The 20,178-nt window shown below is 40.9% G+C and overlaps 1 protein-coding gene across 1 annotated transcript in view; it reads left to right on the top strand.

Annotated features, from left to right (window-relative positions):
* The first annotated feature begins 17,346 nt into the window (after positions 1-17,346).
* The window catches only part of B3GLCT (beta 3-glucosyltransferase), a 50,234-nt gene continuing 47,402 nt past the window's right edge, over positions 17,347-20,178 (top strand). Inside the window, exon 1 of the mRNA XM_083855427.1 lies at positions 17,347-17,441. Within this exon, the coding sequence (XP_083711553.1) occupies positions 17,354-17,441 (88 nt within the window). The 5' untranslated portion in view covers positions 17,347-17,353. The remainder of the gene's footprint in view (positions 17,442-20,178) is intronic.

Here is a 20,178-nt window from a genome sequence, read left to right as displayed (position 1 = left end):
TTCCAGAAACTGCGGCAGCCACTCACCGGCTCCACGTGCGGCTTCCGCTTCCGCCCTCGGCCGCCTTCTCGAACAATTCCCGCCAATCGGCGGCGCCGGGCGCGGTGACGCGCGCCGTTCCCATGGCGACCGCGGACGCCGCCGGCCCGCGCGGGGCGGTGCCGGGGAGGGGCGGGGCCGGGGGAGGGGCGGTGCCGGGACAGGCGGAGGAGCCGGCGCCCCGGAGCCTCTGGAATGTGCGGGAGAAGGGCGGATGAAACGCTCTCCGGGGCAATGCCTCTGCTTTAATACACTGGGAAACCTCTCTAGAGGTTATTGTCACGTGGTTGTAGGTGTCCCCCACCCTGTGCGGGCAGGCTAAATCTGTCAATTCTACACATCACTTGCTCTCTGCAGAGGGCTTTTGTCTCCGTGTGCCACAATCCACTATAATATAACTCTCCTATTGCCTCCTAGCTGTCTAGCTCTAGCTTTTTGTCCAGGACCCTATCCCTGCTAGAAGAAGCCTTAACATTCTGCATTCCCTATGGAGGTCTGGCGGGTACAGAGATCCTGGTCTCAGTTGTCAGCAGTACATCCATCACAGAGTCAGTCCGGTTGGAAAAGACCTCTGCGGTCATCCAGTGTAACCTGTGGCCGAGCCGTGACAGCCAAGCCATGGCACTGGGTGCCTCATCCAGTCTTCGTTAAACATCTCCAGGGACAGTGACTCCACCACCTCCCTGGGCAGCCCATTCCAATATCTAATTCCCCTCTCTGTGAAGAAATTCCTACTAATGTCCAGCCTCGTACTCCCCTGACACAGCTTAAAACTCTGTACTCTCTGCATGTTAGGGGCTGCCTTTCAGGTCCTGGCTGTTACAAAGGGCAGGGAGAGGTGACAGCATTCATTGTCCTGAGTGTCCCTGCATGGAAGAGGCAAGATATTTCCACCCTCATCCCCAACACCCCTTTCTAGATATTGTGGTTCAGCGATTTCTGATAAAGCTTTGCTTCAGAGTTGTTTGCTTCAGAGTAACATTCAGCTCAGAGGGATCTTGACTCCTCTTGAGGGTGTGTGGGGAGGATTTGGTCCCTTGAAATAGTGCTTGCCTGTTTCAGAGGAGACGCAGCGCTGAAAAATTCATGAGACCAGCATGACTAGCTAAGGATGCAGCTTCTAACTTCAGAATGAGCTGATAGGTTGGCCAAATAGATGTGTGTGTGTGAGTTGATGAGGTTTCGTGTCCTTACTCAACATGGTAAATATTCATGATAATGTATTTCCAGTTTTGAATGAGGAGACAGACTTCATCAAAGTATTTCGCTGCTTAAATATCCTGATACAGAAATGCTTAAAGTACTTAAGCAGCCTTCGTGAGCATCCAAAGTCCTTGCATCCTGGATAATACTTCTGTAGAACCTGAAGATGAAAAAATCGTCTTTTCATTTATAGTTCACCTGCATGTCAGCTGTTACCCCATCTGACAAGAAGTGGGGTACCTAGCCTTTTGAGTGGTTGTTTAGAAAGTCCTATTGTGGCAAATTACGGACATGCAGCATACTTGGTGGTTTAAGCATTGCCATAGATGATAAAAGTAGATACCAAACATTCTTCCTGCTTTTTCTCTTTCATTTTAAATTGTTTATCCTTGAATAGAAAAAGAAGGAAATTTGACTGTTTGCCCAGATTTGCAGCTGCTCTCTAAAGGGAGGAAAAGATCAGCAGTGAATTTGGAAGTTACTCTGCTGGCACCATCTCTGATGGTGCAGTGCGGTGGTTGAATTATGGCTTCAATGAACTGGAATCCCAGTATAGGAATAAAGTTTATTTTTACTCAGCCTAGAGTAGAAGCACATATTGGTAGTGACTTGCTATGCATTCCCACTATAGAACTGTAAATGGTGTTGAGGAGGAGTAGAGGGAAGATAAGGACTGCTGAGGGAAGTAATATTGGTAAGGTGCTTGCTAGAGATGGTTCCTAAATCTGAGCCCAAGGAAGTGACACAGTGGTGAGGGCTGTTCTGAAAGGATAGGCCAGTGCTGCATGCTGCCAGCAAATCTGTAGGCTGGAAACCCTGTGACTGTGAGCACAGCCCGCTGCCACTAGGAATTGCTTTGTGAAGGGACAAGTTTGAATGTTATGATGGGAATAAGAACCCCTTGTTTTTCATCACCAATGAGAGCCAAGAAATACAATATCAAAGAGGCATCAAGAAACGATACAACATTAGCTGGCTGAGGTTAACACCCTGGTAAGGCCTGGCAGTGAGAAAATTGCCTGGATTGATGCTCTGGATAAAGCCAGCAGGATTGGAATCCTTAAAACCATGATTTACCGAGAGCTGTAGAAATGGGATATTTACCAAGGGCTGTAAAAACAAAATGATAAATTTTATTTTTAAAGTCTAGGAAAAGATTCTGAAAAGTCTTGGTTCTTTCTTCTGGCAATGTGGAGACTGTGTGTCTCTTCTTTCTAAACTAGAAACAGGAAGGGCTACATATGGACAGTCAATCTTCTTGTAGGGGTGGGTGGGAAACACTGTAGCCTCTGCTGGTGTTTTTTAGTGTTGGAAAGCTTGTGAGTTTCCAAACTGAGGTTAACCAGTGTACTGCCCTTTTTGGGTGTCACATCAGCCTTTACTGGATGTCCATGTGGACATTAATGCTGGCCTGATGTGAAATTCCTGTTAATGTTCTCCTTGGTCATGTAGTCTGTGATCTTAACACTGCTGGGAAGGGGAGAGGAGAGAGAAAGAGTATTCCTGCTTTCTCATTGTTCAGTGGGGTATTTGGTTCTTATGCATGGGTGCTCTATCTTAACCTTTGTGGGTTTGCATTGCACCAACTATTGCAGCTTGTTACCAGAATATGACTGAACCATGTTTTTCAAAATGTTAACGTTGCCTTGCACATTTAGTATGAGTGTTGCTCAGTTTGCCCAAATAGTCTCTCTACTTTGGTGTTTAACTTTTGATAAATGAAGGGAGAGTTTAGTGACAAAAAGGTATCTCTGGTGGATTTTTCTTCACCCTTCAGTATAAGCAGGGAGTTTAGTTCTGTAAGTGCTGCTACTGTGACAGTTAAGGGCTTCTGTAAACGTGCCCATATTCTGACCTGGAGAAAAGAGCAATCTGACCTTCTTCAGTGCAAGCAATGCTTTAAAATGGTAGCTGATCAGGCCTTTAAAAATTATTTTCATATTTGATACTGTGGCCTGTACCAGAGCATTAATAAGGGTGTTCAGAAACTGAATTTAACATGGGAACAGGAGTTATCTGTTAAACCGGTCCTAATGTTGGTATACTGCCATGGGGAGCAGAGATAGAATGACATTAGTGTCTATACAGGGAATGTTACCATTATAAAACATGACCTCAGTCAACTAGAGGATGGGCTAATGTCCCTGTGGAAGGCCAAGCGTCACAGAAAATAACATGGGAATCAATTGAGTACTTGAAATTTCTGCTGTGTTGCCAGAGGCCCAAACAGAGATCTACAGGAGCTCTGCTGGGACAGTAGAGGCAGCATTCTTTGTACATAATCTTCCTATTTTAATTGAAACAGAAAACAGGAAAACCCATCCCAGTACAGGCAGGCAACACTTAAATGTTGCATTCCAAGTAAATAGGTCTCTGTCATTTATCTGGAGTCTTTATATATATGTTCTCACTTTCCATTTGGGGGGTTGAGCTGCATTCCAGCCCATGCTATTGTTCTAATCTGTTTGGAAGTTGCCTGTGCCAGTTTTACTGCAGCTGCCGTTCTCTAAATGTGAGCAGTTGGTTCTTATGATAGCACATGCTGGTCAATCTAAGCTTCTGCACTGTTTCTGTCTCTCATCATTTGAGAAGGTCTTTAATGCAACCTAATGAGATTAGGGTTCATTTGTTCTTGAGTTCCTAGCTAAGTTCTAAAAGGGTAAAGAGCATTTCAGGTCATTGCTTATGCCACAGAAGTACTGACATTCCTATCAAGCTGTGGTTCTCTGGGAATATGAATTAGTTCCCTAGACAGCTCCAGTAGTCTCACCCTTGTGGTACAATCCTGTACTTCACCTCTTGCTTTACACTGATTTTCATACTATTATGTTACCACCGTATGGTATTCATTTTCATGTATATAAGCATTTGGTAAATCAAGTGAAAAGAGGATTGTGTCAAGGAAAATAATATGAGTTGCCAAAAGTCTATCCAACTATGTGAGACTAACACATCATGCTTGTATTTTCTTTTTTTTTTTTTTTTTTTTTTTTTTTTTTTTTTTTTTTTTTTTTTGTCTCTTCTGTATAGGAAGGGTTAATGATAATTTCTACAGTTTTACTTTTGCTAATACCTCCATTCACATCCTTATCCTGGAGAAAGAGAGGGAAATTGAAGAGGATATGTCACCAATGAGGCAGTGTAAGTAGCCTGAAGCATAGCAATCAATGGGCACTGCTTTCTGAATGTTTGAAATCTGAGCTGAGCTGTTCAGAGCATCCCTACTGTGGGGAATATCCACTTCGTACAAAATGCACAGGCTCTTGGGTAAGGCAGATAAACTTAACTTGATAGATTTTTGCACGCTTCCTGATAAAAGCCTCAGCACTTGGCAAATTCTAATGAGGCTCTTTGCGGTTCTGGCCATGTATCAGCACTTGTACACACAGCACAGCACGTATCCAAATCCCAGAGTAACCAACAGGGTGATGGCTTTATCTTTCTCACACTCTGAATAAGACTCTTAACCCAAAAAAACCTTCTTAATCTGAATACAAGGATGTCCTTTTCCTGTGACTTTTTTCATTTTCATGCCTATTAATAGATATGTTCTTATAAAGCAATGGAGCAGACTTTATTTTTGAGGTTAACATGAATTCCTCAAACCTGTAAGCGTGAATGTTTGCTTTGATGGCTGGGAAACTACTCTAACTGTCTGATGTTGATTAAGCATTATTTGTATTTAGAAAAGCACAAATTCAGACTGAAACTAATGCAAAGGTGGACAAGGTAAGTTAAAAGTTACAGTGCCAAAGTTATTGTGAAATTCTTAGTTTTATTCCCTTGGATGTATAGATATTTATGTCCTTTCACTTACACAACTGGATTGTCCCACTGAAAAATGTTAAGATTATAGGAAAAAGAACATTTACACTTGATTTACTTTGAATTTAATAAACTTAACACAGCAAGGCAAGTGTACCAGAAATGCTTTAAGATCCAAAACTATGGAAACTGGGCACATTCAAATAGTAATAAACCTGGAGTATTCATGAATATCAAATACTCTGAGTGATATGTTTATAATTCCCTCATAAACTTTTCTCCTGTTGCTTAGACACAAGATGTGTTTTAAACAAGAAAATCAGACAATATGATTATGGTTGAAAACAAAATTAATATAGGTGACCAGCTGAACCTCACTAATTGGAAGAAGGGGAGAGTTGGATGTTTTTTAAGTAAATATGGAACTAGATTGTATAAACTCTCCAATGCCTAAGTGCAATTAATAAAATAAATGTACTTGTAAAAACAGAGAGGTTGCAAAGCCTCTTTAGACAGTCTGGATTAAAAGAAAATCAGTGAGGTTTTGACTGGGTTTTGTACATGAAATGAAAGGAATGGAATGTTATTTTTAAGTAGGGAAATGAAAAGGGATGAAAATGAAAATAAGGGATGAGGGGAATGGGGATAAATAAGTTAAGTTATTACTACTTGATCTGATAGCAAGCCATCTGGCAATATGCTGCCAAATCATTATGTATCATTTATATGACTCAGTGCTAATTAGATGTGCACGGATTATGCAGACTTCTTGTGCTTTCAACATTGCTAGAATGTTTTAAAAATATCACTTACATTATTAGTATGACATGTACTTGTTATGAATTTCTGACAGTAATCCAAGCTATTTTTTCACTAGAAAGTATCCAAAGCACTTCAAAGACTGTTCAGATTTTGACTTAATAAAAAAAAGGAACAAAAGAAAAACCCCAATATAATATCAGGATCTTCTGTCCAGACAGACACTGAGAAACTAATTTCTTTTGCTTTTTTCAGTAACTTTCATAAAATCTACTGACTGAGTGGTTAGGCCTGTGCAGCATGAAAAGTTAACTAACTACATAAATATATACACAACTACAGGTTACAGTAAATATGCTTAGAAAGATGAAGTAATAAAGAATTTTTAAGTGTGTGTGCATTGCACCGTGTCTATACACACACAAATAAACACTTCTCTTTTTTTCCTAAAAAAATGTAGGTATGTAATTTCCCCACTTTCATTCTCGTAAAGTCAACAATTGCCACAAATTGTGGACTATAAAATTTTCCTTTGAAAAAATCTCTATAGCTATACTTAGAACATATTAACTATTATAAATATATGTCTATCTTGAACCATACTGCAACGTAAGCCTGTTGATAAAATGTATTCTAGGAGTTGAAAACTTCACACTATTTTCACATGAAAGCTATAGAAATCTACTGGATGGTAGATGAAATACTGACAGTTAAAAATTCAACAGGCTGTGTGATTAATAGGTGAAATTGCTTCCTTTTCAAGGAATGTCTCAAAGGTTCTGCATCTAAAACTACAGATTTTTTAGAGAAAAGAATATCAATATGCTCGACAAAGAAATATTGTGTGCATTCTGAAAAGTAAAGGGCTCTGAAGGGAACTTGTTTATTTGTCATGTGAACATAAGACTTAGTTAGGAATATGGTGAAAACAAGGCAGCACAAACCCATACTTGTATAATGAACTAGCGAGTGCAAAGAAAGAAGTAATATTTGAAAAAAAATCAGAACATTCTATATAGAATATTAGAATATTTGAAATAGATCTGATGACCTAAGCTTTAGCTCTGTTTCAAGTCAGCCTTCCAGGCATCAGATCTTAACACAATAATACCTTTTGTGATGGGAGTACTTCAGTAAATATTCATGACTTGCCATGTGTAGTTTTGTATTTACATTTATAGATGATTGGAAGAGTTGAAGATAGCCCAAAGAGCTGCCAAAATGTTTTATAGTGTAGAGCACATGGTCTGCAAAGTGGTATAAATAAACATTTATAGACTTAGAATTACACAAGAAAGAGGTATATGCTCATTAGAGGTTTTTTTTTTTTAATTTTAGAAGCAGTCACATAATATTCCTCTAGTAGAGGGATGAGGGCAAAATTCCAAACAAAAGTGAGATGTGCACTTTTAACAGTAATTATCATTAATGATTTCCTGCTGAAGTTTTCCAATACTATAAACTCTTTATTTATAGTTACAGTTGTCTTTCTAAAAAGTTACTGTCCTTTGAACTCAGGCTAGATTCATGCATTTATCAAAACTGGATTATTGTGCAAGAATTTTCATTTTAGTAGTGTAATAGTAAAGTCCCTGCACTGCTTGAAACATGCTGAAGACTGATCCCTGTGAGAGGCCCCAGCTGAGAGGGCTCAAAAAGTGAGAAAATAAAATAACGAGGACCTTAGGAAATGTTGGTAGAAGTGTTTTGACAGCTTGAATGGATATACCTGGGCTATGCTAATATTCATTTTACAGATAATTCAAGCTGAAACTCAAAAAAATATTTGCCTGCTTGGAAATTTACCCCATCTGTTAATCTTATGCCTGAGCCAAGGCTTCACATACAATTATGATTACTAATAACATTACACACAGTTTGTTGAGTTTGGGGGTTTTTTTTTGTTCTTGGATCAATAAAGAAAAACAAATTTATGTATAACTTCTGGACATTGGGTGGCACCATTGCCTCACATAAGCCTTCACAGTGTTGGCTCTGTTCCTTTTTGCCTTTAGCATAACTATATAAGGTAAGTCAGAATGCAGAACTAGTTGCCTCCTTTCTTCTCTCTCTCTTTTTTTTTTTTTTTTTTTTTTTTTTAAGTTTGATTTTAAGTAATCATCTTGCTTTAAATAGTAATGGATTTTTAACCAAGAACTGATGTCGCTCAGTTTAGGGAAGTGGTGTTTTGATTTCAACTACTGAAATGGAAAGATATTTTGTACAGCCAAATTGCTTTCATGTGCATGTGCACCAGCTAGCCTGTGATGAAGCTGTCCACTAATGCAAAAAGCAGGGATAGCACCTGTGTGTTTTATTGTCTTTAATGAAATTTAATGAAATTTAGTTTAAAACAATTTTTTAATTCAGAGCTGACTTGTGTCTGTAGCAGGACTGTATCAGATACCACTACATGCTTCTTAAGGTCAAAATTCCTCTAGGTTTACTTTTAACTTGTATTTAGGTCTTTATAATTGGACCTCAATCTCCTTCCTGGCAGGTACATAAACTTTGCTCCAAATCAGGAGATGGGTACAAAAACATACAACAAATCCACTTTTCCTTACACTAGTATGTTTTGTTTCGCCAGGTTTCATTACATTTATTGTACAAAGTACTCAGTAGATAACTAATAGTATTTTGTATTCAGATTAATTAAACCATCAGAAACTGAATTTTGAAATTTTTCTTACCAGTTACACAGCAGTGGAAATGAATGAGCCAGTAAAAAGAAATGCAGTTTTTCCATTAATTTTTACTTTATGGCTGTATTTGAGACAAAAATGCAGAATTAGGCTTTGACATTATTTCAGAAAGTCTCATGGAAGAGCACAGTCAGAGTTATGTAGATCAGTGTCAGTACTAACTTACTTGGGAGAAGGCATTCTGATGAAAGCTGGAAGAATAATAGTGATGTTTTTTAAATTTGGACTAAAAAACCCTATCCTGCTTCCATATATGTTGGCTATTCAACATAAAGATAGAAGATCAGCATAAACAGAAATCTGCATAAAAGTATTTCTAATTCTTTGAAAATGGTGCCAACCATTTGCATTTTCAGAAACAATACCAAAAAATGTATCAGTAGTATCTGCTATAAACAACTTATGAACCTGCTACTTGTCAAAGTTTTCACTGTTAAGTCTTGTATGGATTATGTTCACTAGAATCTGAGCCAACTGCAGAATTAAAGAGCAGATCATTAAAATACATTTCTTGGATTATCTGTTTGTAGTGCATAGTCTGACCAGCTCTATAGGTTTATATTCCTCTAGAACTCATCACAGTTCTTTAAGTTCAAGACCTTTCATTCTTCTTTTAGAGCCTCACAAATAAACTTAAAGGAACAGAAAGCTTCATAGCTGTAAAGTGAGAGAGAAGCTTTAAATATACACTGTGAGAATGGGTGAGGACTGGTGATCCAAGATTGGAAGCATTCTACTTTTTTTTATTCTTTTTAGTAGGAACAGAAATTGAAAAGAAACAAGCGACTATTTCTCAAGTGTTGAAAAATTATGTAAGGACTTTCTGTAGGTCCATTAAGGATATGATGAGAAACGTCTTAAAACAAGGAAGTACCCTTTGGCTCCAACAAGGTTTGAAGCTTAGTGTCAGCCAGGAACTGGGAGTCAGTGCCTTGCACAGCTGAAGGATACTTTTGATTCCTGGTGTCTCATGATTTGAGAAGAGGCCTGGGTCCTGCTATGAGCAGATATGAAAAACCTCTTCAGTTTCTTTCTAAATCCCATCAACCCCATCCCATGGTTTTAATCTTGTACATTCTGTAGTAGATAAACCTGCTGGAAAAAATAATTTGTCTTTCAAACTTACTATTCAGATGACAATGTGTTACAGTACATTCACTGCCAAATAATTGTAATGAAAAGACCTGAAAATCAGAATGTCACTGATTTAGAAGAGATTGTTACCAAGGTTTATGGGTTGACCCTGGCCAACAGCTGAGCACTCCCACAGCTGCTTCCTCACACTTCTTTCTCCCCCAGCATGACAGTGCACAAAAGGAGAGCAAAAGCTGTGGGCTGAGATAGACACTTTACTAAATGAAGGGAAAAAAAAAGAGAAAGACCCAAGTGATGCCAAGGCAATTGTTCACCACTCCTTAGCGCATTGCCTAGCCAAGCTCCAGACATCAGCCACCTTGGAGGCCACACGCACACACCCTTTCTTCTAACCCAGCTTCTACTGGGTAGCATAACTCTATATAATATGGAATATGCCCTTGGCCAGTTTGGGTCCTCTCACAACTTCCTGCTGAACTTGGGGGGAAGTATAGCACCATATGGGCTCTTATGAAGGAAGTTAACTCCATCCTGGCCAGACCTAGTACACCAAGTTTTTTACAGTTTTTAAGGTAAAATTCAACAAACTAGTTGTTTTCCATGCTGTCTACACAAAGTTTGTTATTGAGGTTTACTGTGCATGTCACAGTCATTTTCTTAGGATTGCTTGTGTTTTGCATAAAGTTGTGTTAAAATTTGGTACTACTGTTATGCCCAGTGTGCCATACTGCTTGGTCACAAAGCACTTTTTCTAGGCTCTTAACTGAGTGGTTTTGATTTAGGACTATATATTTTGAGGGTTTGGGCAAGGTTTTCCTAGATGATGTTGCCACTGAACTCTCAAACTTCTTTTGACTTTTGTAGTTTCCTTGTGTCATGCTGACTTGATGATGTTGCATTTGAATGGTTCTATACCACATCTGGTATTCTGTGAGTTTTTTATTCAGTTCTGTTTGACTTCCCATATCAAAACCAGAATGAAAGGGTCCTAAGGGAGCAATTGTGGGTGGACATAATCTAAAACTGCTTTGAGGCTAACACAGGCTGCAATGAGTGCAGTTGCTCTGAAGTGACACCAGGCTATAATGGCTCCTAAGAGCCACTTCATAACTGAAAACTTCTGAGTGAGAAGTGCTCTGGTTCCTTCTGTCAGTTTTGATCAATAAACTGCTCATGGTTAACTATCCCAGCCCTTGTTTCTTCTTATGTCACTGACAAGGACAAGGCAAATGTCCACCTTTGAGTGAAGACAATCAGGATGCAGAAGTCCTTTTCAGACAATTAAATCTATTTTTATTGCATAGAAGACATTTCATGTGGCTCTGTTCATATCAAGGGATGGTTGTTAGATGACATTCATAAGCAAGAATGGTTGTCAAGCTCAGAACTGAATCATTTTACCTTCAATAGGGACTGATATAATGACTTTAAACTGCTCTTTTGTCTGTGGGAGGCCTCAACAGGCAGCAAATACCAACTTCTGTTGTGGGTAGTGAGAGTGAGTTTACATATCCAAATCTGACTGATTTTGTCTGCAGGTATGTGTCAGGTAGGTGTGTCTTTTTCTGTTCTTCTCCCTACCATCTCAGAATAAGAGAATAATTAAACTGTGAAAGAATTTTTGAGGTCATCTGGTCCAACACCCAGCTCAAAGCTACTTCTGAAGTGGTAGAATTTTCCAACTCGTTCAATGGCATGATGACTGTGCACACGTGAGCTGGCTCAAAAGAAAACTACTTCAGCTAAAGAAACTAGTTGTTATGCACCTGCCACTTTTAGAGTGTTCACATCTAAGTATACAGCCCCTTTGCTTCTTGAGATTACTGGCATTAAAAGCTGTAAGACAGACATACCCCACAGTCTTTGCTGTCACCATCTTATAGGATGGATTTTTCCAGAGTCTAAAACCTCATTAAGATATTCCATGCTGGCTGAACATCTCTGGATATTACTGTGACTGCTTGTCTCTTCCATTCTCAGAGATTTCTTTTTTTTTCTTTTTCTTTTTCTTTTTCTTTTTTTTTTTTTTTTTTTTTTGGCTGCCTGGCTGCCAAATTGGGATGTCATAACAATCATAACAATGTTTGAGTTGGTTTCTGAACTGTCATGGTTTACAGGGCAGCCGTAATAAGGTGAAACAAAATATATGGAAGTTATTTGTGAGGCATGGGACATCCTGAGGCACCTGCACAGGAGCTAATGCAGGTTAATCAATGCTTGAGTGATCATGATATTTGCAGCTCATCAAACCAGCAGAAATGTTAAAGACAAATTCATAGGACATTATTTAACCACCCACTTCAGTGTTTCTTGAATAGTTTGCCTCATTCTTTTTCCCTGCCGCTATGACTTAGTACACAGTTGAGAAAAGTGGATGATTCTTTACACCACTGTTTCTTTTCTTGTAAGAATTAGAAGCTGGGGAAAGTAGTTAATGTGGCCACTAAGCTCTTTAAAACTTATGGAAGCATTTTGTTCATACATTATTTTGCTCAGTTAAATCCCTTATTGTTTATCTATATTTTGACTTTCGGTTGACAAGGTAATATTTTCACTAATTCATTAAAAGACAAGATCAGGTAGTTTAGGATGAAGGTTTCATATTTTTAAATAGCTATATTTCAACAGGGAAAATATAAAGAACTCAGATGTGCTTGGTTGAGGCAGTTCTGTGTCAGATGGAAGCAGCAGGAGACCAAACAGGAGAGAGCAGCAAGTCTGACAGTTCCTTAGGCAAGCTGTTCCTTTGACCAAGGGAATGGGCAACATGCCACTTTTCAGTCGTATAATCAAGGCTGAAAAGCTTCTACATCTGCCTATAGAATTTTCTCCTTGACTGTGTGCAGTACAGTAGACAGGAGCATCTCATAATCTCATCACCTGAACTCCAGGAACCTATATTAAGTTCCACAGCTTGATATATCTTCTGTTTCTTATCTGTAGCTCAGTCTGTAATAGTTCAAAGATGTTGAAATCCCTGTGTCCTGCCCCCTCCCCTGAGTGCATATATTCTGCCTCTTGGATAATCCTCACTGAGCACCAGAAGATATCCTGCAGATGGTATTTTCACTGTTTCTCTGCCAGAAGGCAGAGGAGCTGACTGTCAGAGACAGTTAAGCACTCATTACTCCCCCATAGGAAAGGAATTGTCTTTGATCCATCTTTACAATCTTATAAGATTCTGTGCCTGATTGCTTCACACCCAGTGTTTTTCCAAGTCTTTTCTAGAGAGCGTGTGATTTAATAACAGCAGTCTCTATCATGAAGATCTGCTTGGTTGTACTCTGTTCCTGGCATTCTTTGCTACAGCCACACACCAGTTCTCTCTAAAGCTTTGATTGAAGGCTCTAAGACCTAGCTCAAACTGAGTCCTCAAATTTTAATTAAGAACAAGCACTTCCCAGGTTAACCCAGGAAGAGGAGAGACTAAACTCAGACTACGCTGTGGGCTGGCACAGGGGCTGGCTGGAGCACTGAGTTCCCTCAGTGACTTGGTTGTCAGGTTTACAGCATGCACATGTTGGTACTGCAACATTTACAGTTCTCCTGAGCAAGATGGGGCGAGCCCCAGGCCAAGCGCCACTGAGTCAAGCTTAGAGTGTGCAGGGCTTTCCCTGCTACTGCAGGTTTCTCTCACGGAGAGCTGTTTAGAGTAGTCCAAAGGGGACAGCGAGTGTAGTTCAGATCTGAGCACTGCAGAGTATCAGAGCTCCCTTGCTCAAGCCTACTGCCTAGTGTTTGACAAACGTGGGTGTATTCCCAGGTATCAGCATTTTAGGATATATGATAATGGACTGAAACTGGCATTGAATAGCTGCCTTGAGTAGCTGAAAGCTGAGAAACTGTTTCCAAATGCATGTTGTAATTTAAAAAGTAATTGTGTGATTCTGAACTCATTTGGATTGGTTTTGGTCATTTCCACGGGATCACTTAAAGTTATGGTCACCACTTTAAGTTATGGCCCTCCTTATGTAACTTCCTGAGTAGGACAGAGAGGTCCAATTGCAGAAGCCTGAGGAAGAGCTGGAACAGAACTTAACTCATGTGATTTGCAGGGCTGTCTCTTAGAGAGAGGTCTTTACTCCCCACCTAGAAAGAAACTATATAAATGTAGGAGAAGGGAATACAGGTGACCTCACCCCAGATAAGAAATAGCTGTGTTATTTACCCAATACAGCCTTGCCCCGATGAGTAACAGCTATATCCAATAAGGATGAGTGGGATAAAAGAGGGGGTGAGCTAGTAAGTGGAAGATCAACATGGAGGAGAAACCTTAAGGAGCATGAAGAAAAGAATCATGAAGCAGGATCCTGAGGCGAGAGAATCCTTGATGTGAGATCCATCTGGGTCTGTGGTTAGAGCCTGTTATTGGAACCTGCAGTCATAGTCTAGCTAGGTAAAGACCTGCATTCAGAGTCTGCAAACTAATACATGCAGTCATAGTTTAACAGGAAATAAACAGCAGTCAGAGGCTGCAAGGGAAACCTACAGTAGGAGCTTGCTGCAGCCAGAGTCAGAAAGTAGTTGGAGTTAAGGCGACTAAATGTAAAGAGAAGCCAGGACCCTTTTTATGCTGTGTTTAACAGGGAGTCTGTGCTGTGGCTCGTTTTTGCAGTCTAATAAGAGGGCTGCTGCAACGTGGAAACTCTGTCATTCCTGGATGAAACTTTTCTTAAATAGCTAAAAGAACAAAGGAGTTGCAGTCAAGTTCTCTGATTTAGTAATTGCTGTTGTGTCTGGTTTGTAATTTGTCTGTTTCCCTGTATTGTAATTCTATCGAAAGAGGTGACAGAGCCACCAGGGTATTCAGAGGCACTGCTGCTGTGCCTGCACAAAGAGCAAGCTACCTTTGAATTGCATGCCATCCTTTGCATTTGAAATGCATAATTATGTATAATTATATATGTATATCTGGGAGCATTTATTTGTATTTTCAGCCCCCTCTTTCTTATCTCAGAGGTGGGACAGCAACATTTCTATTATTTAGGAATCTAAAATATATGTAATACTATAAATAAAGGAGGCTTGGTGGTGTTCTAAACCTCTGTGTTCCTTAACAGAAAGTTCATTATTTTTAACCTTCCTGAGATGTAAATTCTCAGTGGGGTTGTTAGAATAAAAAACAAACACAATCTGAGTGTAAGTAGAGTAGAATTCAAGAAAAAGCTTATTTCCCACTTTTTCCTCACAGACTTAAATATGAGATTTAAAACACTTAAGTGCTATTTTTTGTAACAGTTGGAGAACACTATGTTTCATGGGAGAGTTCCATATTTCTTGGGGGTTGTTACAATGGAGTTTTTTCTTATATTTGTGAGAAGCCCAAACACTTATTACATCTCAGTAAAAGGCAGGGTGTTTTTGTGGGGTGTTTTTTTTTGTTTGTTTGTTTTTTGTTGTTTTTTTTTTTTTTCTTACAGACTTGCTGCATGGGGAAACATTGGAACATGGGTATATCTTAATTGTTTTGAAAGTGAAGAGTCTTAAGTTTATCCCAGATGTTGTGGGCATGATCCTTGTGATGTGAATTCTTAAAGAAACCAGCACAAAACGGAGAAATGGAAGACTGGGTAGGAAATGCTGCTGAAACTTATAAGGAAAACCAAGTAAATGCAGATAAACATGTTAAGCAAAAGTTTTCATATGTTTTATATTGTTATAGTTCTAGAAATGGGAGGATAACTTTATTCTTCCCTCTTGCATTTTTTTCCCTGATAAGTAATGATGGTAATGACGAGCATGCACACAAAATCAGACAGAGAAATACTATTTAAGTTTCTACTTAGTATCTTACATAGAATATTTCTGGCATCAGAATTAATATTCTTGAGGCTAGTAACTTATTTAGTGAATTGGAATGTCAGCAACAAGCAGTTGTTCTGTAAGGCTAATAACAAGCTGTTGTTGACACTTGTGCCTCATTTTCCCTTCCCTTTTGTTATCAGGGGATGTTGTTTAGAAAATACATAAAGCAGGTTGAGTACTCTAAAGAAGTCTGGCTAATGTACTTCTATTGCGATAGTTTTAAAGGAAAGTGTGAGGTCCCCTACCAAGTTACTGTGATATAGATATGCTTGCCTGAGCTTGCAGTGGGAGTGAGTGTTTATCAGTGTGAAAATGTTTCCATTCATCTTCACAATCACTTCTCTGGCATATTCAAGGTATCCTGTTGTAACCACCTGACTTGTCAGGAGAGGAATGCCATAGATCTAAATAAAGGTTGCAGTGTTTAGAAGAAAGATCTAAGCTGAGTTCTGTGTTGTTTTGGCCTTGCTGAATTAAAAAATAGTTTATGGCTGACTTGGACTCCGCACCATTTTTTCTCTAGTAAGGTCAGTGCATACCGTATGGTTGGGTTGCTGGGAGTGGTCTGTGTGAAAAGTATTTGATGGAAAAATGTGTAGAAATAAACCTGTCTGGAATTCATGTTTATATGTAGCCAGTGCAAAAGGAATTGTTACATAGGGGCACCAGGTGTTAAACTCAAAATCGTGTTTAAGGGCAAAGAGAAAGCATGCCTTACACGTTATATACCATGTTTTCTTGTTTATTGCTACCATAGTTTAAATGTGAAATTCTAATAGTTATTAATACCAATAAAGAAAATTTTCAGTGCAATGTTATCTACACACTACTGACTTTCTAGTTCTATCACTGCTTGCTTTTCTGTGGGTCTGAAGGACAGCAGTTTAATTCTGGGGTGTATGGGGGTACTCACAGCGAGTTGTTAACACGTGGAGTGCTTCACTAGGACAAATCTGACACTGCTGTGGATGGTTTCTTCTCCCTTGTGCCAGCATTCATGTGGGGTCATTTTTTGCTTGCTAACAAGGTTTCACACACTTGGTCTTTCTTCATTGGTCTGTGGCCCTGTTATATCCAAATTTACTATCTGTATTGTGACATATATGCTTGTTAGAATCTACTTTGTCATCCGTGTTACCCCTAAAACCAGTTTTGTGCAGCTCCGGGTCTGCATTTCTTTAGTCAGATAGGGTGAGTCGCTTTAGCTGTGGCGTGTCCAGTGCCAAGGCTGTGCTCCAGGCCACAAGGCTGTGCTCCATGCTGCACCCCGTGTCCCGCTCCCGGCCACACGGGGGGTTCAGGAAAGGCTCTCTGAAGGTGCCATGTGCTCCCTTGGGTAAGGGCTTGTGAGAGTTGTTTTAGAGATGAATTAGGTCCCCTGCTTTGGTGGATGAGGTTCCTGTTGGAGTGCTGGGAAACGTTTCACAGAATAACAGACCCAATTAGGTTGGAAAAAACCTTTGAGCTCATCGAGTCCAGCCCATGACTGAACACCCCCATCTCAACCACCCCAGGGCAGAGTGCCACATCCAGCCTTCGCTTAAGCACCTCCGAAGTCGATGACTCCACCGCCTCCCTGGGCAGCCCGTTCTAGGGGCTGGTTAGGAGGGGCTATGGCCGAGGAGAGCTGTGCTGGGTTTAATTCGGGGATTATTTCGGGCAGGACGCGCACTGCCCGTCCCCGGGGGCGGCGGCGTCCCGTGACAGCCGCGGGGCGCTGCTTCTCCCGCTACCGCCGCCAGAGGGCGCCGCGGGCGCCGAGCGCCTCCCCCCGCTGCCGGCGCTGGCGGCCGGTCCTGCCGGGAGGAGGGAAGGGGAAGGCGGCGGCGGGAGGAGGAGGAGGAGGAGGGCGGGCAGGCGGCGACCGCGGCACCGCCACCACCCGGAGGCCGCTCGCTCGCCTCCCGCTGCAGGGGCGGGCGGCCGGGCGCACCGTGCCCTCGCCTCCTGCCCGCGCCCTGCGGCTCGGCGGCCCCGCCAGGATGTCTCGGGAGCCCGGCCGCAGCCGCTGGCTCCTCTTCGCTGCCTGCGCCCACCTCGCCTTCCTTCTCCCGCCGCTCCGCGCTCGGGGTGAGTGCGGGGGCCGGGCCGGGGCGCCATGGCGAGGTGAAGGGAGGAGACCCGGGACGCTCGGCCCCTCCGAGGAGGTGATGGCAGGGAGAGGAGGGCGCGGAGAGCCCGGAGCGGCACCGGAGCCGCCGCCGCTTCCTGCCCGCTCCGTCCTGTCCCGCCCCGCGCGGGGAGGCGGCGGGACCCGCCGTGCTCTGCTCCCAAGTTTGTTGGCCATCCGGGCCAGAGCGCGGCCGGGCGGAGCGGGGTCCTGCGGGGCCAGGAAAGCGGCCCCGGGATCGGGAACAGCTTGGGGAACAGCCGAGCCCGGCGCGGAGCGCTCCCGCTCCTGTCTGCCGGCGCCGCACCGACGGCGCGTTCCGCTCAGGGCGGGGGAAAGGTAAAACCGCCCGCCTAAAACGCCAGCCGAGAGGAAAAGAATAAATTACTGTGTTTTAGGGATGTTTTTTATGTGTCTAGTCAGGTGGGAAAAGATGAAAGGAGAGGAATTAGTAGTATGTCAGGAGTTGGGTTGCTGCAGGCTCTTGGAGTTGGGAGTTGTTGGCGTGAGTGCAAGCTACAAAAGTAAATGTTTACATCTGTTCTGTTTCTCATTATTTCTATTCCTGAATGTTTCCATCTATGTCAGCATAGACTTGTCAGTTTGCTGTGAGCCTTTGAGTTTGATTCTCGTCCACTGCTAATGTCCAGTGCATCAAAATCATGCAGGGGAAAACTGGTACTAATAAATCACGTTTTCAGCGAAGTAAAACCATGATATTTTGGGTTTTCTTCTGCTAAACACTTTTCATTTCACTGACACAGCGTGTTTTTTGGAGGACTCCTAATGCTCTAAAGCTCTTCCTAAAGCTGTGTTTCATTCTTTCCAGGATGAGTAGCTTTGCTCCAGTAAGGTACTATAGCATTGTAATTACAAATAGATGTAATTACAGTCAGAGAATAGCAGATTCAGTTTTTCCCATATTTATATTTATTGTGCATGCGTACATACCTACATACATACCGTATATGCATACGTACATGCATGTAGAAAGCAGGAACGGAAGCACTTGTGCTCTTGTTTAGCAGGTCTTGGTTAATGCTTGTATGGAATTTATTCACCAGAATCTTCCTGCTGGTTTTCTTTTGGTTTTCTAATACCTGTTTATGTTACAGAGTCTGTCCTTTCCCAAAAATCCATGCTTTTGAGATGGCCTGGATAGTAAGTTTGTTCTTCAAGAACAGAAATAATTTGAATTCCCTTCCACAGAAGCAAATAGCTTGTCTGTCAGTAGTTAAATAATTTCATAAATTCCAGCTTGCAAGTGGCAGCTTACAGATTGGGAAAATGTGTTCAGATGATTTTGTATCGTGTACCTTCTGGGCAATCAGAAGGGATTATGATGATGCTTTTTCTTCTACTGTTTTTATTTGCTTGCCTTTTACAAAAATAGAGTTGTAAGCAGCATTCATCCAGTGGTTCAAAGTGGTGATTTCAGCTGCCTTCTTCCCATATGTGCTATTTGTGTAACAAAATATGAGTAGTTGCTTATATTGTATGAAAAGCTTCAGATGCTGCAAATTTGCTTGCATCAGCCTCTCCTCTTCCTCCTCCTCCTGCTCTTCCCCCATTTTCTGTTGATGAATCTGTAATACGTTCTTATCTGGCTAGACCAGAGTCTTTGCTGATAGGGTGGCGACAGTGAAGAAATATTATAAAGGCTTGCATATAAATACACAAAACTAATTTATAGGGCTCACAGGGTATCTCATAGCAGAAGATCCTATCTCTCTGACTGACAGCATCTGTGCAGATTTTCTCTGGAATTGTATCAACCCATAGACATTCATGTTCTTTGAAAACTTGTAAGGGGGAAGAAACCCAACCAAAACAGAAATAAGCCTTTCAATAAATTATTATTAGAAGTATAAAGAAATTCTATTTTAAATGTTTTCTCTGCTGCGTACAACATAATCACTGGCTGTCATTATTTGAAGTGGTTATTATCAGTCACAGTTTTGCCATACATTAAGTCAATAGAATTGTTGCTGTTTTGTAGCTCATTTAAATTGACCCACAGCTCAGTGAGGTGGTTGTAATGACTCTGGGGTCAGTGAACCTTGAATCAGACTGTAAGAGAGGAATATGACAGAAGTCTTGCTTTTCTGTCTCGGGTGGATTAGTCTGTGAAAGCAAAGAGTTATTAACATCCTTTGCACTTCAAGCACATATAATTGTAAACGTTTGGAAGTTGTTTATACATGAAAGAGTATTACTGAAGAAAGGATTGCTTCTACATATAAAATGTGATATTGTGCAGTTGTATGTATTTATACAGTTTATTGTATTTTAATGCTGCAGTGTTTACATCCATTTTTCTATCCTGCACATATTCCTGCGGTTTGGTTGCTGAACAATGAAAATAATTACTGGGTTTTACTTTCTAGTGTTATGAGCAAGTCTATTTACTTAGGAAAATTTTAATGGAAATAATAGAACACTTGACAAAAATAAATAGGAGTTGAGGGAATTGAATTTGTATAGGAATTCTCATATTACATGTCCAGGTTTTGAATGGATCCAAAAATGTTGTCTTGCTTTTCCAGTAGATTTTAGTCATGCTCTCTAAAGACATAAAGATAACATTGATGATAATATAGAACTTTACAGTCTTTCTAAATTTTCTTTCCTTTTCTTATTCTCTATTCTCAGGCCATTTAGCAAAAGGAGGGAAGGACTAGCAATTGACCTGTTCTG

The sequence above is a fragment of the Zosterops lateralis genome (genome assembly GCF_965231275.1).
Source record: "Zosterops lateralis genome assembly, chromosome: 2".
In the NCBI taxonomy this organism is placed as follows: Eukaryota; Metazoa; Chordata; class Aves; order Passeriformes; family Zosteropidae; genus Zosterops; species Zosterops lateralis.
This window is presented reverse-complemented; position numbering and strand designations above follow the sequence as displayed.